Source organism: Giraffa tippelskirchi, chromosome 4 (assembly GCF_054371585.1).
Source record: "Giraffa tippelskirchi isolate mGirTip1 chromosome 4, T2T-mGirTip1v1.2.pri, whole genome shotgun sequence".
Classification (NCBI taxonomy): Eukaryota; Metazoa; Chordata; class Mammalia; order Artiodactyla; family Giraffidae; genus Giraffa; species Giraffa tippelskirchi.
This window is the reverse complement of record NC_137278.1, coordinates 98260782-98286634: the sequence shown is the minus strand read 5'-3', so window position 1 is coordinate 98286634 and position 25853 is coordinate 98260782. Positions and strand designations below refer to the sequence as shown.

General features: G+C 38.2%; 1 protein-coding gene across 6 annotated transcripts in view; it reads right to left on the bottom strand.

Moving 5' to 3' along the window:
* The window catches only part of TMEM131 (transmembrane protein 131), a 180791-nt gene that overhangs the window by 26541 nt on the left and 128397 nt on the right, over positions 1-25853 (bottom strand). For all 6 annotated transcript variants that reach the window (XM_081484467.1, XM_081484470.1, XM_081484471.1 and 3 more), the window contains exons 12-25: positions 21900-22008; positions 18732-18840; positions 17752-17905; positions 17491-17661; positions 16393-16503; positions 16165-16299; positions 13068-13172; positions 11686-11772; positions 9962-10114; positions 9786-9861; positions 9510-9627; positions 5771-5909; positions 5551-5660; positions 4441-4507 (exon numbers count right to left, since the gene is read on the bottom strand). In XM_081484467.1, coding sequence (XP_081340593.1) covers positions 4441-4507; positions 5551-5660; positions 5771-5909; positions 9510-9627; positions 9786-9861; positions 9962-10114; positions 11686-11772; positions 13068-13172; positions 16165-16299; positions 16393-16503; positions 17491-17661; positions 17752-17905; positions 18732-18840; positions 21900-22008 — 1644 coding nt within the window. The remainder of the gene's footprint in view (positions 1-4440; positions 4508-5550; positions 5661-5770; positions 5910-9509; positions 9628-9785; positions 9862-9961; positions 10115-11685; positions 11773-13067; positions 13173-16164; positions 16300-16392; positions 16504-17490; positions 17662-17751; positions 17906-18731; positions 18841-21899; positions 22009-25853) is intronic.

Sequence of the window (25853 nt, the reverse complement as noted above, 5' to 3'; positions counted from 1 at the left end):
CAGTCTTCATGTTTGTACTAAGCACTTGTTTTTGTGTATAGATCTTTTAACTTTAAAAGGTTCTGAAACATGACATAAAAAACCAGAAAAGGACACACACCTACGAGATGAGCAGCTCAACGTTTTAACACAAAGCAAACAGCTGTGTAACCAGGACTCAGCACCCTGAAGTCCTACTGGTGCTGTCCCCTCACCTTTTAGTCATGGTTTTCCTGCCTCTCCCCTCAGAAAGGTATTGGCTGGAGAGTCTTAAGGCTACATTATTTTATTTATAAAGGTATTTCCAATTCATATTAATCTATCTTTGAATTTTATTTTGAAAGCTAAGCCCATTATTATTGTTTCATAAACTCTTGATGATTTAAAGTTCAAATAGTAAGTTCAGTTTAATAATCAAAATATGACTTCTTGACAGATAAGATTAAAAAGATTTTTTATTAAAAAAATCATAGTTAACACTGCTCTGATTTCAAGTAACATTAAGCTTAAACTTTCTTGGGAGGCAGAAGGCCTGGTAGTCCTTGGGTATAAATGTCCATGGCACTCTATATACCTGCTAACCTGCAGGAGGTGAGTGAATTTTCTATGATTTTTCTACTATATACAGATCTATCTATTTCAACAGCATGATTCTATGGACATAATTTCATAGCTAATAAACTCTGTGAAGCACACTACTTTTCTACTCTCTCTTCTGAGGTGGCTATTTCTTTTCCTGCATCGAAAATTCTTCTCTGTCAATGTCTACTAGAACAACAATGTTCTGACTACTCCCAAATGGTGGGTGAATAGGTTCCCTTTAAATAAACCGTTCTGAGTAACTGACAAACACATTATATACTATACTTATATTCCCAACAAACAACTAATTTAAATTCTGATGACATGGAAAATACTTTAGGATTTTGTGATACCTCTGGGCTATCACTAAGGCCCTCAGTAATTTTCATAGTGGTGGTTCTTGAAGAGGGATTCATGGACCCTTGGGGATCTGAGAGGTCTTTTTAGGTGTGTCAAAACTACTTTCACAACACAGACCAAAGTTCTTTGCCTTTTTCACTGTGTTAACACTGGCACTGATGGCCAGCAAAAGCAATGGTGCGTAAGTAAAACTGCTGACCCTTTAGCTAGAAGCAAGGCCTCCCTGGTAGCCACGGTTTTTCTTCACTGCCAGGCACTTACAGCTAACAAAAACAAAAACCAAAACCTGTGACTGATTAAATAGTAATAAATATTAATCTTAAATCTCAACCCTTGAGCATGAGGCTTTTTAATACTGTGTGATAGAACAAAGTACGCCTGAAGTGCCCCCTGCAGCATGCTGGACCATGCTGTCTGGAAGAGCTATCGTTTGAGATGCCAACAGAACTAGCTCCTTCCTCAAGGGACTCCATTTATATTTGAAAAATGACTCAGAGTCAATATATGACTATTCAGACTGGAGTATTTAGTAGACATTTTCACAAAAATGAAGTCCATCTGTTCCTTTAAGGAAAGCAACTGAAGCATTTGTTGCCAATGGTAAAATTCGACTGTTTGAGTACAATTTAGAATTTTGGCCTTGTGAACTTGAGAGCTTCCCAATAGTTAAAGAATTCCCTGATGAGATTCATGGTTACAGGGATGAACATGATTTTTTGGATACTGCAGAGTGAATTGTATCAACATTTGGAAGCTCTGCATATTTTAGTGAACCAATCTTTTCCAAATGATTGATGTATATAGTGTTATGATAGCTAAAAAGACAATTAAGACATCCTTTCTGCAACTACATGAATGTGTCAGGTCAGGTCAGATCAGATCTTTATCATATACTTCAACCAAACCAATATATCATAAGAAGCTGAATGCAGAAGCAGACATGACAATCTATCTATATATTAAGTCTGAGAGTCACTGAAGAGCTCTGTAAAAATGTAAAGCAATCTGCTCTTATTGCAAAACCGTTTTTAAAAATATATATCTATTGTTTCATTTTCATATTATCTGTCAAACAGAATGGGCCTATCATAATTTTAAATGAATTAAATCACTATTTTAAGGATCTCAGTTTTCATTTCTAATATGGTCAATACTGACAGATATAACCCGCACAAACAAAAAACCTCTCTGGAGTCCTTAATAATTTTTAAAAATTGAGATAAAGCAGAAATCCTAAATTACTTTTCAGACTGTAAAGGAATCCCAAGATCAAATAATTTTAGATCCACAGTTTTACAGCACTGTAGAGTACTGTGAGAGAATTTATTTGAAGCTGACCCGAAGACCTCCTCCAGAATTTCTTATTTAGAATAAATTTCTGGGATCTAGGGCATTCTTATTCATTTTCCTACCTCTCACAATACCTACATCTTATAGGTACCACCAAAGATTTGGTAAGATAAGAAAGGCAAATAACTAGGTCATTTACTTCTTATGTGTATTTTCTCTCTTTATAAAAGCAGAGTGAACGGAATTTGTGGTTACTGAACTTTCTAGATATTATCATCTAGATATTTGGATAACCCTGAACTTATTATTTTTATGGCATTATTTTATGGTGTTTTTATGGATGGAAACAAAGAAAATAAAAATGATTTCAAAAGAATGGCATGGATTAGAATATGAGTCTCTCTAAATTTTAGTCTAGTGTTCTACCTATTACTCAGCAGAAAAAAACCATTGAAAATTACTTAGAAAAATAACTTTCTTATATAAGACTGACTTAAAAATAGATCTATAAAAAGTATCCCATAAAGGTCTGGCTAATATATGTTTTATAGATTAAAACATAAAACTATGGGAAAGAACACAAATACTTCAAAAACTATAGAACATGTGGTTGGAGAGTAATTAGTGATTCTTAACCAGCAAGGACAATGTGTCACATAAGCCTGGGCAAGGGCTCCCTGACTCTGGGAGAACTACGTGTGAACTTGGCCCTGCCAGTCATCACAGGTATGAACTCGGGCAAGTTACTGCCTCTCCTTGAGCTCTGTTCTTTCACCACCAACAGAACAGGTGAAATACTTATCTCTTAGGGTGGCTAGTGATAGCTCAGCCAGGCTGTTGTAATGATTATGCGAAATTACAAACGTGAATGCACCTGGCATGATGCTGACACATACTAGGTACTCAGGGAACACTGAAAACCTTTCCTTCTCGCCTGTGAGCCACAGACTGACTCATGCGGTCCACATTCCCTGAGGGCTTCCCATGTGCCAAGCGACTCATCTAAGGGCTTCCATGTTGGTTTGTTTTATCTGTTAAAAACCCCTGTAACATCCAGATTGTTAAGTTCACACTGCAACAGAAGCTGAACTTTGGAAAGGTTGACACACTTGGTCGAGGTGACCAAGCTAGTAGGTACACGGCTGAGATGATCACAGGAGCCGACCTCCCTTGTTCCAAACAGGAAGCAGCCAAGTCACAGCTCCTTGACAGACTGGGACCTGTGCACTGCGAGAGCCCACAGCGAGGAGAGAAGAGAGGGGCAGACGACGGTTTCCACTCAAAGTCATTCAGATAATGGAAGATTAACTAGATTCTCACTCTTACTCATTCAACAACTTTCATTATATAAATGTGAGAAAAACTTAAGAAAATAGAAGACAAGCCCTCAAGGAGCCTATACCCAGATTTGGGAAACATGGCACCACACATGAAAAACAAAACAAAAACCGAAGTTAACATGGGTGTAAATGAAGAGTCAGGGAAAATCAGAGAGCTGAACTGGTGGAGGCTTCACAACCACCGGGGCTGGTGTGGACAGGCTGTCTAAGGCTGGATGAGACGAGCTGGGCAGGAGGAAGGACATTGAGGCCAAGAGACTTGGGCCGATTTGTAGGTGGCGTTAGTTCCGAGTGCTAATTTCCTGACTGACACAAGAAAGTTTTAAGTTCTTACATAATCATGAGTGGGTTAGTGACCACTCAGCCCAGCCTGCATGACAGAGACTATCTGGTCGTAGAGCAAACCAGTTTGTGTATACATGCAGCAGTTCAAAAATATCTGTTGAGGGAAACTGTAAGTGCTACTATGCTAAGTATGAATACAGCTAGCCATGGGTCTGGCCTTCATGCAGTTTACAATTTTATTAGAAAGTTTCCAAAATAAAAACTTAAATGACCAAGCTCAATATTTTGAGGCTTAATAAAGATAAATCATGTATTAGTCTATACACCTCATTGGCATCCTCTCAGAGGTTCTGGTAGCCATTATTGTGGGCTTAACATTTAATGCCCACAAATAGGACCTTCTACACAGCATGCCTCCTGGTGATCTAAATCCCACACACTCCTCCTGGGCTTTATGCCTCTAAAAGGATTACTGGACTCTTCTGAACTTCTTCAGTAACCTGTCTTTCAGGCAGTTTAAGGATGGTCAATGTTTTAACTCCACATCGCATCGGTCATATCATAAAATTACTTCTTTGCAATTGTATGAAGTTTGAATACTTACACTGTTCCTGAAGACTTGGAATTCTTGTGTTCTTAAATCGATCTTTGCCACCTTACTTAAGTTAAATCTGAAGTTAAAAAACACACATATTTCTTTGTGAATAGCATCATAGTTAAAGGAGTTGTAATTACCAAGGTTGTGTTTACCTTTCAGCAGATTTTGAGATCAATATTATCAGATTAATAGCCTTCAAAAAACAGCTACAACTTACAGTTTATTCTTCACTTTTAAAACTAAAATATTTGAAAGGGTCCACCTGCTTCCTCTTTATACTGTTTTAGGAAGGAGTTCTACATGATTTCTTCTTGTCTTAAACTGGAAGCTTTTCCAGATGCTTAATGTAATATCTGCTTCTCTCCCTAGAACTTTCTCTCAACTTCAATTATAGATGCAAGATTTCTCTAAGCAAATTTACTATTTATGAGCTGCAATAAAGCTCCAATACTTTGGCCACCTGATGCAAAAAGCCAACTCACTAGAAAAGACCCTATGTTGGGAAAGATTGAGGGCAGGAGAAGGGGGAGACGGAGGATGAGATGGCTAGATGGCATCACTGACTTAATGGACATGAGTTTGAGCAAACTCTGATAGATAGTGAAGGACAGGGAAGCCTGGCATGCTGCCGTTCATGGGGTTGCAAAGAGTCAGACACGACTTAGTGACTGAACAACACCAACAACTTTCTATCAGATGAAAGATTTGGGGGTAAATGCTCGTAAGACCTGGAGAAGGCAATGGCAACCCACTCCAGTGTTCTTGCCTGGAGAGTCCCAGGGACGGGGGAGCCTGGTGGGCTACCGTCTGTGGGGTCGCACAGAGTTGGACACAACTGAAGCGACTTAGCAGCAGCAGCAGCTCATAAGACCCCAGAACACATTCTATGGGATACATACAATCCAGAGTGCTGTGGCCACAAAGGAGTCAATCCTGTATAATCATTAATTTAAAAATATCCTGATATTTCTGCTTCATAGACAATAATACACCTGTAGTCCACGGGGTCACAAAGAGTCAGAACGACTTAGCGACTGAACAACGAAGTTTTAAATGTGTAAAATGATCATTCACTGTTCATATGGCAACATTTTGATGATCTGAAGCAACGCTTACCTTGATATTAACTTATCTACAAAGATGGAAGGGCTGGAATATAAAGCCAGGGGGATAAACTGAATATAGATGGGAACATCTGCAGGGTTTTCTAACATAATCTCTTCTTCCTTAAACGAAATAAAGAGGTGGTAAGTGAAAGATCTGCCCCGTTAGAAGAGCAGATACTTTATCACACTATGACGCATTTCCAAAGGCCCATGGCATTCTGAATACTTACTGAAGAGCAGTTTGTATTAGTGAGGGGGAACTTCACGAGCCTGGGGGAGGTGAGGAGGGACGGCCAGGAGAGCTCGGCAGAAACTTTTGACAGGATGTTTTTCTGAAGGTCTGTATTTACTTCAAACACAGCACTCAATCTAGAAAACACAATTTGTAAGTCACTATATCGAATAGAAATGCTTGAGTTTTCTCAATACAGGAAATTCTATTAGGCTTGTGTACTTGAGAAATTTTATTCTGGCCTTGAATAAACACAGTTTACCGCTCCTAACATTTTACTCTGTTTTCACAGACACATATGACGAGGTCTCTATTTCGGCACAGAGAGCAAACCATCTATCACTGATCACCTGCCCTGTTTTCATACTGAATGTGTAAGTGACAAGCCAGGCATATACAGATGACAGGATGTAATGGGGATCCTAAAGGATCCTGCATGTTTAGTGGAAAGATCTAGATACCAACAGCAGGTAAATATTTTAGTTGAACTAATGAGAAGGCAGTGCACTGCTTGGCGTATGGTTTCTTTCCCATTTGAGAAAAAAAAAAAACACAAAATCTTAATATGCAATGAAGATGTCAGTTGAAGCGATAATACATAAGAGGGTTTTGTGTAGACACATATATGGAGCAATATTCAGGATCCCATTTGACTATTTCCCTCACCTAGAGCCAGACATTCTGGAATGTGAAGTCAAGTGGGCCTTACAAAGTATCTCTATGAACAAAGCTAGTGGAGGTGATGGAATTCCAGTTGAGCTATTTCAAATCCTGAAAGATGATGCTGTGAAAGTGCTGCACTCAATATGCCAGCAAATATGGAAAACTCAGCAGTGGCCACAGGACTGGAAAAGGTCAGTTTTCATTCCAATCCCAAAGAAAGGTAATCCCAAAGAATGCTCAAACTACCGCACAATTGCACTCATCTCACACGCTAGTAAAGTAATGCTCAAAATTCTCCAAGCCAGGCTTCAGCAATACCTGAACCGTGAATTTCCAGATGTACAAGCTGGTTTTAGAAAACGTAGAGGAACCAGAGATCAAATTGCCAACATCTGCTGGATCATCAAAAAAGCAAGAGAGTTCCAGAAAAACATCTATTTCTGCTTTATTGACTACGCCAAAGCCTTTGACTGTGTGGATCACAAGAAACTGTGGAAAATTCTGAAAGACATGGGAATACCAGACCATCTGATCTGTCTCTTGAGAAACCTGTATGCAGGTCAGGAAGCAACAGTTAGAACTGGACATGGAACAACAGACTGGTTCCAAATAGGAAAAGGAGTACGTCAAGGCTGTATATTGTCACCCTGCTTATCTAACTTATATGCAGAGTACATCACAAGAAACGCTGGGCTGGAAGAAACACAAGCTGGAGTCAAGATTGCCGGGAGAAATATCAATAACCTCAGATATGCAGATGACACCACCCTTATGGCAGAAAGTGAAGAAGAACTAAAGAGCCTCTTGATGAAAGTGAAAGAGGAGAGTGAAAAAGTTGGCTTAAAGCTCAACGTTCAGAAAACTAAGATCATGGCATCTGGTCCCATCACTTCATGGGAAATAGATGGGGAAACAGTGGAAACAGTGTCAGACTTTAGTTTTTGGGGCTCCAAAATCACTGCTGATGGTGACTGCAGCCATGAAATTAAAAGATGCTTACTCCTTGGAAGGAAGGTTATGGCCAAACTACATGGCATATTTAAAAGCAGAGACATAACTTTGCCAACAAAGGTCCGTCTAGTCAAGGCTATGGTTTTTCCAGTGGTTGTGTATGGATGTGAGAGTTGGACGGTGAAGAAAGCTGAGCGCCGAAGAATTGATGCTTTTGAAGTGTGGTGTTGGAGAAGACTCTTGAGAGTCCCTTGGACTGCAAGGAGATCCAACCAGTCCATCCTAAAGGAGATCAGTCCTGGGTGTTCACTGGAAGGACTGATGTTGAAGCTGAAACTCCAATACTTTGGCCACCTGATGCAAAGAGTTGACTCACTGGAAAAGACCCTAATGCTGGGAAGGATTGGGGGCAGGAGGAGAAGGGGACGACAGAGGATGAGAAGGGGACGACAGAGGATGAGATGGTTGGATGGCATCACTGACTCTATGGACATGGGTTTGGGTAAACTCTGGGAGTCGGTGATGGACAGGGAGGCCTGGCATGCTGCGATTCATGGGGCTGCAAAGAGTCAGACGCGACTGAGCGACTGAACTGAATTGAACTACTTGCAAGTGTTTATAAACCAGCTGTTAAGAACTCAGAACACATTCCCTACGGAAACAATATTATAGATGGGGCTAAACACTGAAGCCTATTTTATACCATAAGAGCACTGAATTATGATACCATAATATTGGTGAGAGTACCCGTTTTATAAGACTGGTAATGAATTTTCTGTAACATGCACGTGGACAAGGTTAACACAAAGGCAGGAGCAGGTAGAATGCCACATTCACTATGCAGCTGCAACCTGGTAGCTCAGGGCAGGCAGGGAGTCTGGTTCTTTAGCGGGGAACGCTAGGCTCACAGAGAGGAAGGCAGGGGTTTTGGTGGGTGGGAGGTGAAGAGGTTCCTTGGCAGGTGAGCCAAGGGCAGCACTACCAGTCATTTATTCATAATTGGGTGTTAAAATACAGAGGCGACCTGTACATTACAATGTCTACCGTGGAAACTGGAGAACCAAGGAGTGTCTGAATTAGTGTTCTCTTAGTTCATTAGAAGTCTCTTTGTACTAATTTTAACCATTTTAAAGGTGAAATTTATCTTTTTGCCTTAAGAAAACCTTTCAGAGCAGGTAGTTCAGATACACAGAAACCTGCAGATTTGACTGTTCATGGCTTGAAAATACTATATTAGAATAAACTGGAAGATTTTGATGATGCTGACAAACACATTTCAAATTAGCCAATGGAGAAGAACAGTGTTTATCAGTTTTCAAGTCAAATTCTCTTTGGAAGTACACAGAAAGGTCAAATTTCTAAACTGCCACGTATAAATGTGTCTTTGCTTCTGAATCCAGGTACTGTGCTCATATGTCAATGTGAACACTTTCCACCTGCCAGAGATATAAGGTTGAGCCCTGTGAATTATGCCCTGTGCATCCCTAACAGGCTCAGCACTGGAAAGGGAGGAGGCAGTTCTTTTCACAAGAGCAGAGACACTCCTCCTACGGTGAGGTTCAACTTCTAAAGTGTTTCTTTGCCTTGAACAAAGGTCAGAGGCAGGTAGAGTCTTTCTTACACAAATGTCTGTCTGATATGGAAGTTGGGCTTGCCCCGGTGGCTCAGATGGTAAAGAATCCACCTGCAATGCAGGAGACCCAGGATCAGTCCCTGGGTCTGGAAGATCCCCTGAGGAAGGGAATCGCTACCCACTCCAGTGTTTAGAGAATCCCATGTACAGAAGGGCCTAGCAGGCTACAGTCCATGGGGTTACAGAGTTGAACATGACTGATCTACTAGGCACAACACAGAAGTCATCCTACACAAGGATAACTGCATCGAGTGTCTGTGACTTTCCATCTAGAGCACTGGAAATAAGACAAAAACGGTAGCACATGTCCTTCTGAGAAATACACAATCACAATGGCCATTAAAGATGCCTCATTATGGTTTTCTGAAGATTAGGCACATTTTCGGCACTGCAGAGAAGTAAAATAAACAAATATAGGAATAACTTTAGAAAATCATGTTTCAAACTGGTAAAGGTAGCTCAAATACTTACATACAGCAAAACCACTTACTTGTGACCTGAGTTTTCCTTTATTCCCATCCACCCCTTGAACAGGCTTTGATGCAAATCCCAGTCGGTGTCCCAGGCATCTTCCTGCATGGCTATGCCAGGCTGGACTCTGGGTTCAGCTAAAACACAGGGACAAATGATATGACATACTCTGCCCTTCAAATGATTTCTACAGCATCAAGATGCAGGGGTGGGCTTTAAAAGCAGAAGCCTATCACTAATGGGAGTACCTTGGGGAGGGAGTGAGGGCATCAGAGAGAACAGTAAGATGACTTACATTTGGATAGAAAAGGCAAGCCGACATAGCAATGATCCCCGCACTGCAATCCAGGGTCAAAATAAATGTTTGCAATCTATAAAGGGGCACAGGAGAACCATGAATCCCCAATCCATGGAAGGTCACAATAACAAAGGACAAAAAGATGGGAATCTGCAAATACAACACTTTCAAACCTTTGATTTTTTCCCTGGCTCCAAGTCTTCCTTATTACCCCGCAATCGTTTGTAGTAAAAACGCACGTCTTCCGACAAAGATCGTATCTGTTGGATCTTTACCTTCTGTGAGAAGGAATTCATAATATTTAAACTCTGATGAACTATTTTCCCCTGAAGGAAGAAAACAAACAAATTCATTTGTAAATGGCTGGATTTTCTTCAGAACACACACTTTAGAACTGACAGACATATCTACAGAAGGCCAAAGCTCAATGGACGTTCAGAAGTTGATAAGCTTTAAATCTGTAATCAGAGCCCCTCCTCCAAATATATGTATTTCATTGTTGTTTTTATGGCCTGTTACAGAGAAATTAGCAGGACAAATCTCTGCAATCCTGTAAAAATGAATTAAAGTGAAAGTGTTCACATATTAACAAAGGTGCAGAACTAGCTTTGAATAAAGGAAACAGTCACTATCAATTTGTTAAGAAAGGTTTGTTTATACCAAGGCCAGGCTACCTTAAAAGTTTCCAAATTCAGGATGAAATACTTATGAAATCACTGAATTCTAAAAATCCAAAGCTAAACAAGAAATGAAAAAAATCAGATTTATTTTCCTCAGAAAAAGTATTTTCTTTACCAAAAAAAAATACTATCTGTGCCAAAGAGAAATTAGACATCTTTTAAAAACATAGGTTATCTGGCATCGTATTAAAATGAAGCATACAGATTAAATCATTACATTACCAATGACCATGCTTATCAGCTGTATGCCTCTTCCTGTGACAGGGTACCAATTTTATTTTATTTTTTTTTTATAAAGAGATTTATTTATTTTTTTTGTCATGGAGCACATCATGTTCCCTGACCAGGGATCAAACGCATGCCCCTGCATTGGCAGTGCTGAGTCCTAAACCACTGGACCGTCAAGGAAGTCCCAGGGTGTTGGATTTAAAAAAAAAATTATATGATTGAAATCATCATCAATAAGAATCATATTATAACCTTTTCCTTTTTTTTTTGTTGAATATAGAACCAGAATCTTATAACCTGATTCCTAGACTTTTAAAGAAGTCTGAAACGATCAGGGCTTCCCAGGTGGCACTGGTAAATAATCTGCTTGCCAATACAGGAGATGCAAGAGACTGATCCCTGGGTTGGGAAGATTCATTGGAGTAGGAAATGGCAACCCACTCCAGTATTCTTTCCTGGAGAATCCCATGGACAGAGGAACCTGAGCACCTAAAATGATCAGACCCACTGGTCTAAAATCTGGTATTAAAAGACAAAGAAATTAAGAAAATGCACAGTAAAAAGAGTTCAATGATGGTGAAAAGAAAAAGTGAAAGTCGCTTGGTTGTTATCGGACTCTTTGTGATCCCATGGCTATATAGTCCACGGCATTCTCCAGGTCAGAATACTGGAGTGGGTAGCCTTTCCCTTCTCCAGGGGATCTTCCCAACCCAGGTCTCCCGCACTGCAGGTGGATTCTTTATCAGCTGAGCCACAAGGGAAGCCCAAGAATATTGGAGTGTGTAGCCTATCCCTTCTCCAGTGGATCTTCCCGACCCAGGATCGAACCGGGGTCTCCTGCATTAGCAGGCGGATTCTTTACCAACTGAGCTATGAGGGAATGATGGTGAGGTTAAGTCTAATACTTATTATATACAGTCTAACCAGAGTAAAACACAGTAAAAAGAAAAATAATTAGCAAGAAGTCTACAAATAGTTAACTGTCTTACTGGGAAGGAAGGTGGAAGAACCATGTGCTTTGGGAAGCAAGTCAGAGAACCCACTGCGATCACAGCCTTCACGGGAATTGTTAGGATCTGTGGAGGGAAGAAGCAAACCACAGAGAAATAAGCGTGTAAGTCCTAGACTGACCTGACAGTTGTTGCACTATTTTAGGAGATTCAAAACAACCAATCTTGGGACTTACATGAGCATTAACCAACTGGTAAGCAATTAAAATCACCCATGGATACTGTTTAATCTATCCATGTACTGCACAAAATGCACTGAAATACATTTCCATGTACTTCTCAGTGGTTCACTGAAAACAAGGTAAACAAGACCAAACAATGGGAGAGGAATGAAGAACAGATTTTTTCATAATATAGGTGATTTTGCAGATTATTAATTTAAAAAGGAAAGTCCAATTATACTTTTAAAACAATACATGAAAAATCCAGCATTTTTAAAAGCTACATAGCTCTCGACTTTTTTGTACGTAGCAATATATTATTGTCAACCTGATTTTTTAAAAAACGAGCTGAATATTCCAGGTTGTGAATCTCAACTCACGCTCTATTTGCAACTCACAAGGATACTTTGCTAAGGAAATGTACTTATTTCTATCAAAAGTGATAAATGTGGATTCTTCCCTTTCAGAGAAAATTAATTTGACATAGTCCCAACATATCATTTATTACTAAAAGACCAATTCTGTTTATTCTGAATGAGTCTGCTTTCATGGGGGGCAGGGGTTCTATTGAAAACAGGTAGGAGAACAAGGTAGCTTGCTGACTTCAGCAGTGCTCAACTTCCCAAGAGCTTTAAAAGAACACATCAAAATATTTAGATGTGGCAGAAACACATCCCTTCAAAATCTCATTGAATGCAACATGTCAACCCCACAAAAAGTCTTTAAAAAGTTCACTGATTTTCATTTGGTTCCTGACTTAGAATGACTCATGTAAACATAACTGTGAGAACTCAAATTAAGATGTGATTTCCTGATTCTATCTTCCTTTTTGGCAATGTTACACAGGAGGATATTTATGACCGTGGAAAGAGAGAGATCTAATCTCAAGAATTTCAGCCAGGGTCCATGTAATGCTACAGCCATTTGTAAGCCATTCTAACAGCAAATCTAAAAGTGCCAAATGCATTTTTCTGAAGTTGCTTTTAGTCAAGAGATTCAGGTTTTATCAGAAAACTATGAGCTAATGAAAACCATTATTTTGTAAACTATTCTCAGAAGCTTAAGTTTTTAAAAGTGTCAAAGTGGTAAACTGTAACTTTTTGAATAAACTTAGTTCTCTATTTCTATAAAAACAAAAAAAAGGACTGAATTTTTCAGAAAGACCTCACTGACCTGAATCCCCGTAAATAAAGTCCTTACCTCATAGTCTGTCGTGATCTGTATAGCCCCATCATGAATTCCTTCCAGTTTTTTTGCAGTAAGTTTGACTCTGAACACTGCAAAATATCCTGAAGTTAGTATTACCTGTATGGAGTAGAAATGACATTCTTCATTAGCCTTGCTAATTGACGTTTTCTATTAAAATGGAAAAGAAAGCAACAAAAATCCTTCAGTTTTAAATCAGTGTTAACTCATATAGGTTAGGACTTCAAAATCCTAACAAGCTAACATAGAATTAACATATCATCATGTACAAATACATGTATATGTATGTTATTTATCTCAAAATAAATAACGCCTATCTCTGGATGTTTACCTATTATACTTATTCCATGGGCTACTGAGAAAACTCGTTCCCCAAAAACAGCTGAATTCTCAGCTGCTAAGTTGGGGAGGGGTGTGGGCCTCATCCCCCAACCATGTACTTGCATGGTCAAAGGAGGTGCATGCTACAGCAGACGGACACAGCCTTCCCCTGCCCTTCAGAAGCCATTATCAGGGCACAAGTACATACAAAGTTGGTTCTGCTTCCAGTTCTGAATTCAATTTTGTCGTGTTAATACCCATGTCTTCAGATCAACTGAGACTGGGTCACACGAAAACATCAAAAAATCAAGAAAAGAAGGAAAAGTTAAGCAAAGCAATTTTGAAAGTAAGCAGAACACAGAACATGGATCTTACTTGTTTTCTCAAGCTATTTGCTGATATTTCTAGTGCTTAATCTTTTCAATCGAGAAACTTCCAAAAAAAATGAAATTCATTTTGTGAAGTTGTACTTTAGTTAGTAGTAGTTATACTTTACCTGGAATTTACATTTACCTCAAAATAACAAATGCGGGTATACCAAACATACACACTTTCCCCCTTTTAGAAGCATTTCTATGTTGGTTTTATGCAATTCTAATGTTTTCATTATGACTCTGACCACCCCAATCAGAGCATGTGTCTGAAGAGCACAGAAAGTTGTTGACAGTGTGTGTTTCATAAGGAACAGGATGCTAATTTAGTTCATATGTTTGGCTTTTTGGAAAATAGCTGGACAATAGTTGAAAGTTTAGGCATTACACACTTAAAAAAAAAAACCCACGTTTTGTGGAGTTGTTATTTTGAAGCTGGCAACTCACTACAACTTCCTATTTTAAGTAAGGGAGGGTTCATAAAAATGATCTCATCTTTCTACCCCTTGGTTCTTATATTTATATAGTTTCTTTTTAAGTTTTTATCTTCTACTGGGGTACAGCCCATTAACAATGTTGTGAGAGTTTTAGGTGCACAGAGAAGGGACTCAGCCATACATATGTATCCATTTTCCCCAACTCCCCTCCCATCCAGGCTGCCACAAAACAGTGAGCAGAGTTCCCCGTGCTGTACTGCAGGCCCTTGCTGGTTATCTACTTTAAATATAGCAGAGTGTACATGCCCATCTCTTATATTTATATAGTTTTATATAAAAGTGAACTTTAAAACCCCAAAGCTTCCAGCAGGTTTCATGTTACTGAGTGGACCTCTCAAATTTAAATAATAAGTGTTAACATGTGCTATTTATTTAGTCGGAGGAAATGATCCAGAGTCCTAACATTATTAATTATAATGTATTATGAAAAACAGTATAATTCAACCATCTCAGATTAGATCTACATACAATTTTAAGTTAACTTCATTGTTGAAATGAACACATTAATAGCTGGTCTCATTATTATCCTTTTTCAGCATTCTATTCTATTTGTATTAAAAATAAAACCTCAGCTGGAGTGACAAATATTACTTGTCACGGGCATATGCTTTTTTGTTTTAAAAGGAGACTTTATTTATGAGTCAAATTTAAAACATTATAAATTATTAAAATGCAAACACCCAACACCCATGTATCCATCACAATATCTGATTATGGAGCTTGAATGCCACACAACTGCAATTAGAATACACATTATCCAGTATACACATTATCCAGTACTGTTTCCCACTTTTCCATAAATCCTTTTTCAATTTTTTTACATACAATCCTACTTACAGCTTACCTGCTTTAATATTTAATAATAATATCCATAAAATCACAACTTTATACATCTGGTTGTTTCTGGTTATCTGGAATTATTAATACTGCTATCACAAACATCTGCATTCTCACAGCTTCTGGCTCTTTAAATGACTTCTACAGGAAGAATTCCCAGGAGGGGTATACATTGCCAAATTATTCTCTAAAAAACCTGTTTTGGGGAATCTTTCTCATACAAAATGTTTAAATCCGTTTTTATGGCCTATGGCATTCCACGGAAGCCTCTTTGTCAACAATCTCTGTGCATAAGGACATCTGCTGTGAGAAGTTCTATCCTAACCTTTAGAGGAGGTTACATTCTACTCCTTCCAAGTTGCACAGGTGACTCTACTAACTGCTCTGAGTGAGTCTCAACTCTGAGATCCCTTTCCAGCAGTGGTGAGGGCCTAGACTGGTACACTCACTTGCTCTTGTCTCATGTACTTTTATGACCAACTTTTAAGACAGAGTAAAAGTGTATCGGGAGAGCCGCACAGAGATGAAACAAATGATGTTTGTCTCATTGATACTTTCTTCTAGTCAATACAGAGAACTGAACAGAAATATTACTGTAGAACTGAAAACAACTTCTACTAATGTGCAGGGTTCTTTCTTTTGCCTAGTGAATTCAATGAACAGAGTTAGTTTAGTACCCATGGAAATTTCTCCTGTAATGGTACCTGTGTTATAACTTAACTCCTTTGAGTCTCAAGTGCTCTCATCATGAAAGGAGTGAGTTTAAGAGGTTATCTATAAGGTTCTTTCCACATCAAATAGCCAACGCTATTATGAATCTCATAATATTTTGAGAAGGGACCTCCCTGGTCATCCAGTGGCTAAGACTCTGTGTTCCCAATGCAGGGGGCCTGGTCAGGGAATGAGATCCCACTTGCCACAACTAAGAGTTCACATGTTGCAACTAAGACCCAGCACAGTCAAATAAATAAATTAATATTAAAAATAATATCATGAGGAACAGTCTTCTATTTGAGATTTAGGCACACATCTAAGTTTAAGGAAACAATAGGAAAGTTTACTTACTGATGACTGGTCTGATAGAGAGGATTTTTCAAACTCTGGAAGGCTTGAGATGATTGTAGTTCTATTGCCTCTTTCAGTAGCTACGAGTTCTATTGATAAACCATCTCCTATGATATGCCAGCTTTTTATAGCCAACTTAAAAGAGAAAGATATGGAAGCAATTATTGCAGCACTAGCATAAAATCTCTAAATGTGATTTAGAGTAACAACAGATTTTTCTTTTCTTACCTCAATTGGATTGCTGTTTATAATGGCAAATAAAATATTACTCGCTTCTGTCGCACTCAGTATACCAAAATCTATGAAACGTTCTTCTATTTTGGGGGGTAATACAAAGTACTGGAAAGACAGAAAAGAACTAGATTAGACGTAAAGTTACACTTATATAACAGTAACACTTGAAGAAAAAGTAACTATATTAAGGTACGCTAAGCTTCCTACATTTTATGTAAATATACACATACAGAATACATAATTAAGAACTTTGTATAATCGAAGTATTTTGAGTACTAGGTGAGATTAAGTGGAGCCCTGGAGATTTAGGCAAAAAGTCCCCAGTCTCAGCAAACTTCACGCATTCATGAAAGCAGCTACAAGCCAGTAATCATTTAAGCAGAAGAAATGCAGAAGGAGTGTCAGTGGTATGATACCAAAGGTCCCTTTGGTTCTGAAGTTCTTACTGATGCTAGGTTTTTGGAGGACCACACTTCTATATTTTCGCTTTCTTTTCATCTTTTACATCTTTCTATCAGTTTTCTTTCTTTCCCAAACTTCTTTCATGGATTACTCTACGGACAGCTTTGCTTGGATTTGTTTTTTTTCCCCTTGGCTTATTTTCTGTATTAGAAAGACTTCTGTTTCCTTTCCTGCCGTTACTTAGATGACTACTCCATCTGTGTCTTATTACCACATTCCCTCTTTCTTATCTGATCCTTCTCTTCAGTCTTGTACCTTCAGTTTTGGTCACCTCTTCCCTACATAGTTCCCGTTCCACTTGCCCTATAGTATTTTTTTTTGCTTATTATGTTTCTTCTGCTTAGTTTGTTCTTAGCTTGCCCGTGACTGTAACAATTTAAAACCAAAATCAAGACGAGTGGACCTGATCTAAACAGAGGTGTAGCTAGAGAAGTCTACTGTGTCATGAGGAGATATGGCTGCTGGGAGGGTGAAAGTCTTGGAAGCACTGACTAGGGAGGAATTAGAACAACTTGCTAAGTACAGAAAACAGCAAAATTTAAGTGTCTGCAACACAACTACTTAACAGTAGCTGAAAACAACAAAGATGTGGAGGGAGTTTAAATTTTAAAAGGTAGATAACATACTTACATCTAAAAAACCTGTATATACCCGCACAGGTAAGTGAAACTTAGAAGCATTGGTAATAAGTAAAATATTGTTATCTATGTGCATGGATGATGTGGATGGCATAAAAAATAGAGTAAAAATGTAGCCTGATCCATTTGGAAGAATTAAGACTGGTTTGCTGAAGTTGTGAACCTAGGAGATGATGGGAGAGAAAAAAAATGTGTCAGTACCATTTGCTTGGTAGCCTGGTAAAATCAAAAGTATGAGGGGTCAGAAACATACTTTAAACATTGTTTTGGCTTCTTCTGGTAGCAACACATCATGAATGAGGATCGCAAAGCTGAAAGTGTTAGTAAGGTAAATTGGCCTTTCCACAGGATCAGCAGGACTGTCTCGAATGTGAAATAATGTTGCAGCGTGATCAAATCCCAAATAACTATTTGAGGAAAACAAAAACAAATCATTTTTATTTTCACATGTTAATTTACAATGCAAGTTCTTTAGCGGTGAGTAATAATTTACGTTTAGCAGTAAGGACTGTTGTTAGAGAATTAAGACTATAAATATTTTAGTCATTGACCATATGATTTAAAAGAAAATTTATTATAGTGTAATAAAAAGAACTATTTGCTACTGCATTATATGTAACCAAACAATGAACATCAAGAATGTACTAACAAAAAACGTTTTAAGCTACTTAAAAAAAAATCATGTTTATCATTCAAGCTTTGTTAAAACAAGTCCCTACTAAGCTGGATATGAAACTATTACTGGTTAAAGTAGAAAATGAACTACATATATTATTACCTGTTTGTAAAAAGCTATAATTTTAGAACAGTTTAATGGGTTTATAAAGGAATAAAAATGATTGTTTCAAGTGACAATATACTTTAATAAACAAGTCATAGCCATTTACATGTTACAAAAATAATTACAGAAACGAAATGCTTCAAGTGATTTCAAAATCACAGATTCACTTTTTTATTGTATTATGGAATCATTAGGACTTCATTTAAGCCTAAATCATTTAAGCCTAAATCATATCATCCATTTACTTCTTTCTTCTAAAAGTAAAAAAAAAATAAAATAAAAAATGAACAAAATACAGAAGATTTTTCTCCTTTATGGCTGAAGTTTTTTTAATACTAATTCCATGGAGTTTATGTGAATTTGCCTACTCCTTCTGCTAAAGTCAGAGAGTAGGAAAACAGAATTTACTGATTAATAAAAAGTTATAAAGTTTATTTTAAACAGAAACTCACCCATCTAAAACCTCTGCCTGATAGGGTATTTCAAGTTTAGAGTAACTTTTTTCCTTTGCTTTCACAGTTATTTTCCCAGAAAACTGAGATGGTTTTTTTGCCTTTGATGCTGAAAAGAAGCACAGAAGATAATCTGTCACCTTCCGCTACCTAAGAGTTTACACATAGGAGGATGACAGTGACTTTGCATGGACAGACTGAAATCTTAAAAAGAAGGTGAGCTTGCAAACTGGCACACAGAATACAACGACAACATTTTAAGTCAAATATCACATTTTCCATTCAAAAATGTAAAGATATTTTAATTTTCCTATAATGGGATAAACAGGTGAGGAACTAGCAAGTGAACACCATTTAGGAGGGAAAATGCTATATCTGAGCTGGTTCTCTATCACCATAAGCTTTGGCTTTACGTACAACAGGGATTCTCAACCTTAGTGCTATGAACATTTCAGGCCAGGTAAACTCTCTGCTGGTGGGGTGGGGGGGTGCAGTGGCAGTGCGGTGGCTGTCCTGTGCACTGCAGGATGTTGGGCAGCGTCGTCAAGACAGCCTCTATCTATGAGACATCAGCTGCATTACCCAAAAGTGTCTGCAGATGTTGCCAAACATTCCCAAATTGAGAACTGCTGGTTCACAGCTGATTAAGAAATAACATTCCTTGTGTGGTCAGAGTCTTGCTATAAATACCGATAAAGTAGCCTGGTGCAAGAAATGCCAAGAGTTATGAGACACATAACCTCCCTGCCATCATAATGTTCTCACAGATGAAGTTAAAACCTTTAAATTTTGGATCACTTCTGACTTTCCTTCCGGAATTATAGAAATAGTCAGTTGGATCCAATCTGGGTACCCATTAGATATTCCTTTCAAAGCAAATAAAGAAGCTGTTTATGTTTATCTCCTTTAAAGTACTTCAGGAACACTTCCACTTATGAGAAGAATTTTATATGTAGGTTCTGCAAATGTGTGTTATCCAACTTTAGCATAAAAAAGGAACAAAATAATGGTATGACATCTAGTATGTGGCTATGTACAGACAGTGTGAATTCAAATTTTTAAACCTCCCATTAAACCCCGTTTCTTTCTGCTTAGTATACAGCCATTTCTGGATGCTTTATTTTCTTTGCTATTTATTCTGACATAAGGCTGATAACAAGGGCCATAATTTGGGCATTTCATAGTACATTAACAAGTTATATTTTAGCAAATGAAGTGGTCAAAGTGTCAAGAAAATTCAGTTAAAAATCATAAGGAATCATGACTTTATGAGACAAATGATTATATGGTAAGTCAACACTGCAGAGTGAATATTCATGGCACGTTCTGAAATTTTTATGTTTTTATTTTTATAATTAATTAATTAATTTGGCTGTGCTGTGGGGCTTGCGGAATCTTAGCTTCCCAACCAGGACTGAACCAGGGGTATGGCAGTGAAAGTGCTGAATCCTAACCACTGGACCGCCAGGGAATTCCCCCTGAACATTTTCAAAGTTAAGTAAAAAGTGCATTTTTTGATTGATGATTTTCACAGGAATCTCAGCGGTAAAACCATCTGTATTGTAATCTAGAGGTGGTGATGGGGGAGGAGGGAGCAGGTGGGAAGTGGCGGGGTTTTTCCATGGTAATAAAAACCACTTTTAAAGATGAGGGGGAAAGGAAAACGGGAGGAAACCTCCCCTCTCCCACTTTCACCTTTAGCTTCTTGAAAATGGGCCCTTGCAGAATAAATCTGCCAGTTTTTATAATAAATAATAACCACTTTTTAGAAATGTAGCACTTCCTTTAAAAGATGCCTTCTCTTGTCTTTGTGCTAAATTTTACATAATTTCTTTAAGAAAGACGTATTTTAGACTCTGTGCTCTCAGAAGAACCACCACTCCTGACATTCATTTATCTGCGTGGGAACAGTTACTGGGAGCTGGAGAAGGGCGTGGGAGAACCACACAGCACAGCTGCATTGCCCTGTTGTGTACCCTGGACTTCTTGGACTTATCAGATTTGTCTGTTCTTAGGGTCAGAAATCATCATCGGTCACTCCCTTTCTCAGTGAGGGAAGACAACAGACTTGCTGATACTGACACTGATAACTGGCGGTCATGGCTGGTATCTTAGCAACAGAGAAGACCATTCATTACACATTTGGAAATATCTGTGCCATCAAGCCTTCTGCAATACTGATTTTTTGACAGTTGGCTTATGAAAGTGTGCCATGTGTATAATCTCAACTTCTTTAGGAGTTTTTTCTGAGCTCGTGGGATGAATGCTGTGTTGGCAGCCAAGTGTGCAGCTGCTCCAGACCCTTCATGTGAGAGAAGTGAGCACAGATGCCTCACAGACACTGGACCACACTCAGGGGGTCTGCAGTGGCCAAACATTCTCTCCTGATGAAGAGCTTAGCTGTAAAATGTGGATTATGAGCAAAGATGGCTTTATCATGAGGCCAAAGCTTAAGCTTCAGGGCTCCTCACTTGGATAGGCCATTATGAGAAAAGCCCCATTTGGAGTTTCAGCTTTCATTAAATTTAATCACACATTTAGACAGCCATTAAGTTACTACTCAAAAAATTTTATGATAGCAAATGCAGTACATCTACTAATTAAGTGGGCAAAACTGAATAAAAACATGCTAAAGTCTGAGTTAACATTTCAAAAGTCAAAATACACAATATACATGCTTGAAATAATTGTTATCTAACTTGACAATTCTGATAAAGGCTGTCATTTTAGTTTAGATAGGACTGCTTGCCTTGTTTATAAAACCCAAAATATGGAAAAATGTTACAGAAAATACTTTATTTCTGCTCTAAAATTCAAACATGCTTCTGAAATTCAAATATGTATCACTCAATTACAAAAATTAATGACTTCATAATTAAGACAAAGCTTAATAGATATGTATATGAAAGAGCCTAGATTAACAAAAAATTTAATTACAATCCTAATGTATTTGCTAATATCAATTTAGGTTTATGAAGTTATAATATTTACTTCCAAGAAACAATCAAACAAGAGTTCATGATGGTTTACAAGAAAAACCAATCTGACCAGTATTATAAAATCTAACTGTAAAATGGTCTGGGTTTCCATATTAAGATATCAACATAGATGTCTTCTAAGTTATCAAAATAAGACCACTCTATTAGACAGAAAAAGTTGAATACTTACCATCAAAACTAATACTTGCTACCTTGGTATATTTACTTTCTGAAGCTTTTAATGTAATTGGTTTAAAGTGTACCGTGATAGCGTCATTTTGTGGTGTAGGTCGAACACTCTGCAAAGAGAAAAATTTACACTGCATTATTTTAGTCTAGTGGTCCAGTTTATACTGAAAAGTGTACTGGAAAAGTAAATCAAAATCAAAATCTGAAAAGTTTAAGTGGTTGCTTTAAATGGAGTAGGCTAAACTGATAAAAACCTCAATTTCATTAGACAGTCTTTATGAAATAAAATGATGACCAGAAGGAAGAATGTGTGACAGATAAGTGAGTATAAAAAAAAATCTAACGTCAAACTACTGCAGTGAGTATAAATACATAATAAAGAAAAAAGGTATTTCTTTTTTTTTATTTTTTAATAAATTTATTTATTTTAGTTGGGGGCTAATTACTTTACAATATTGTAGTAGTTTTTGCCATACACTGACATGAATCAGCCATGGGTTTACATGTGTTCCCCATCCTGAACCCCCCTCCCACCTCCCTCCCCATCCCATCCCTCTGGGTCATCCCATTGCCCCAGCCCCGAGCATTTGTCTCATGCATCGAACATGGAATGGTGTTCTGTTTCACATATGATAATATACACGTTTCAATGCTATTGTCCCAGAACGTCCCACCCTCACCTTCTCCCTCAGAGTCCATAAGACCGTTCTATGCATCTGTGGAAAAAAGGTATTTCTTTTCTAAATGAATGTCTTATTCACATCTAAGACAAGAGGACCTTCAGGGTTTACAACAGGGGCTGTGGGGATGAATGGTGAAGTGGATGACAGGAATGTGCAACCTAAAACAGGTCAGAATGCTTTGAACTTAAAAGAGCTTTCTATTCAAAAAGCTAGGCTTCCCAGGTGGCTCAGTGGTAAAGAATCTGCTTGCCAATGCATGAGATGCAAGAGACGCAGGTTCAATCCCTCAGTCAGAAAGATTCCCTGTGGTTTGCAAAAGAGTTGGAGACGACTTAGTGACTAGACAACAACAAGTGTGCCTCAAGAGAAAGAAGGACAGTCCTTTGAAGGCACAAGAAGCGCCTAGGAGAGTGAGAGGAAACACTGTCTCTTGCAGCATGTTTCAATCACAGGACACAAAGCTGGTTACCTACAGAGAGATGACAGATACTGCTTCTTAGTTCCAGTTAGCAGGGTACCGCCCCTCCCACTGCTGGTTAGTGACTCAGCTGTCAGGGCGTCTTTACTGGGCCTTGGATGATGGTCCTCAGGGAGGACCCTGTGGTTTTCTGTGCTGGAAATCTTAATTGCCTTAGCTCTTGGCTGCAGGCTCTCCCAGCATTTTATCTCTTTATCTTTGTTCTTCTTTGAGAACTCTTACTTTGCTTCTAAATCTCTAATGGGGGGATGGGGTGGCTGATGGGTTCATATCAATATATTTGCTATCAATAATCCTGCTGTTATTAGCAGTCATTTAAAGTGTGAATCTTTTCCTTCCTTGAAGGGTATGCATGTGTATATGTATTGATATGTATTTTTAACAGTAAAACAAAACAGCTGGACTATAAGATAACTGAAGCAAGTTCATTTGGTTTCATCATACTATGTTACTATATTTTTCCTGAAGGAAAGGAAAGCAGTACAGAAACCCAGAGTGATGAGTTTACAACAAAAGGATTTTAACTCTTTAACCAGCAGTGTAAATTTCTGTAAGCTGCAATTTACTCTGGGCCATGTTTCTTCCACCCGTAAAATCGTAGGGGACTGGATTAGATATTTTCTAAGTTTCTATCAGGGGCTTCCCTGGTGGTTCAGTGGCAAAGAATCCACCTGCCAATGCAGATGTGAGTTCAATTCCTGGGTCAGGAATATACCCTGGAGAAGAAAAGGACAACCCACTCCAGTATTCTTGCCTGAGAAATCCATGCAAGGCTACAGTCCACGGGGTCGCAAAAGAGTTGGACATGACTTAGCAACTAAACAACAACAACAAAGTTTTCATCTATCTAAAAAATGTTGTGATTCTATTAATTTTGCTGTTTTTCTTCAAATTAGCCATATTTATCCTGAGGTCAGGATTTATTTTGAGAGATGATCACATAAAGCTTTGCATTTTACGGAGGACACATTTGGTCCCTAATTCTTTCACTTGTTCTGTTGACTGTGATACACCAGCAATGGAACCTTGACCATTTTCAAACATGCTTAAAGACTGTAAGCCGTGGTTCATCAGTAATAAGCACGAGCCTATGCCAGAAACAGCTAAGTAATGGTATTTCTTACCACATAGTCACTGTTAAGTAGTAAGAACTTAGTTGATGGGAAAAAAAAAAGTTTTTCTTATATGAAACACACTTTAAGACTTTCCTTACCAGAGGAAAAGTTTATATCTGTATTATTAGTATTACCTTAAAATAATAGTAATATTATTTTACCAATAGTAGTATTACTAATAGTAATATTATTACACTAATAGTAAAATAATATTCAATTGACTCACGTTTTATACAAATGGTCTGAAGTGTTCACTTACTACCATTAAAAGAAAAAAAATACCTCAATCAGTTAAAACCCGTTTTCCAAGGAAACAAAAACAAAGCAAAATAAATGAAAGACTTAAACAGTTGGCTCATTCTGGTGGCTTTAAATGAAAAATAATAAATAATCAGAAACTTGTAATAAGCATATTTATACTAACAATATATTTCAGCATCAGTCATTAACTGTTGTTTACTTAAAGATAATTGAGAAGTGGAAAAAATGTGGCAAGATTCCCAGGAAAGGCAGCTTGCACAGGATCTAAATATAGTTCCAGCCTTTCTCATGACATTCATACCCAACTATGCTCAGTAACTCTCAAGTGAGACACCAGGCCCAGGACATTCTGAAATGACTCAACTGCTTTAATCAAGCAAAATAAATAAATAAATAAATAACCTTCTGGTATATAGCGATTGTATTTTAAATAGTAGATGCACAGATTTTCTAAGACTCAAGTCGACACTGGTAAAATTTAGGGACATTGTGATTTCTTATTAATTAGCAAGGAAACTTCATACAAAGGTGTTTTAAGACATCTCAAGCAAACTTACTCCATTATTTATATAGCATTAATGTTTTATAAATGTTGAGGAAAACTATATTTTCAAAGTTGCACTATAGACAAGCTGTGTCAGGAAGGCTCGAACCTGGGTATTTTGCTCACTGATGGTGAGGAACTTATATTAGGAGTTGCTTGCTTTAGTGTGTGTGTGTGGTCAGTCATGTCAGACTCTTTGTGACACCATGGACTGTAGACCATCAGAATCTTCTGTCCATGGGATTTTCCAGGCAAGAATACTGGAGTGGGTTGCCATTTCCTTCTCCAGGGGATCTTCCCAAACCGCATCTCCTGCCTTGGCAGGTGGAATCTTTACCACTGTGGCACCTGGGAAGTAGTCTTATATCTCGAAAAATGAAGAGACTCTGAATTCCCTGGAGGGAGGGAGGCAGGGACCTTTCTAATATGCACCAGTCTGCAGGTCTGGCATACTACGGAAAAACCTTGGGAAGCTCTCTTAATACTCAGTTTCCATGGCAGATGGGTTCATCCCCTGGCTGATAAGGCAAGAAGTCCAAGCTATCATCATCTCTCAAGTGGACCACCGCAATAGATTTTTAACCTTCCTCAGTTCATTCTCTAAAAAGCAGCTACAGTGACTTCAATAACACATAGATCAAATGACATCACACCCTTGCTTAAAATTCTGTCATTTTCTATTGCCCTTACATTAAAACCAAAACCCCTGCCAGGAGCCTGGGAAACCCTGCTCGACCCTCCAGCCCGTCTTTTACATCTAAGCCTGGTGAGTTTCAACATTTGCAGCTGCCCCTCAGGTCTTTGCACTTGCTCATCCCTGTGATGGAACACTTGTCCACCAGCTTTGCTTTCCTTACGGGTGCCTGCTTTTCAT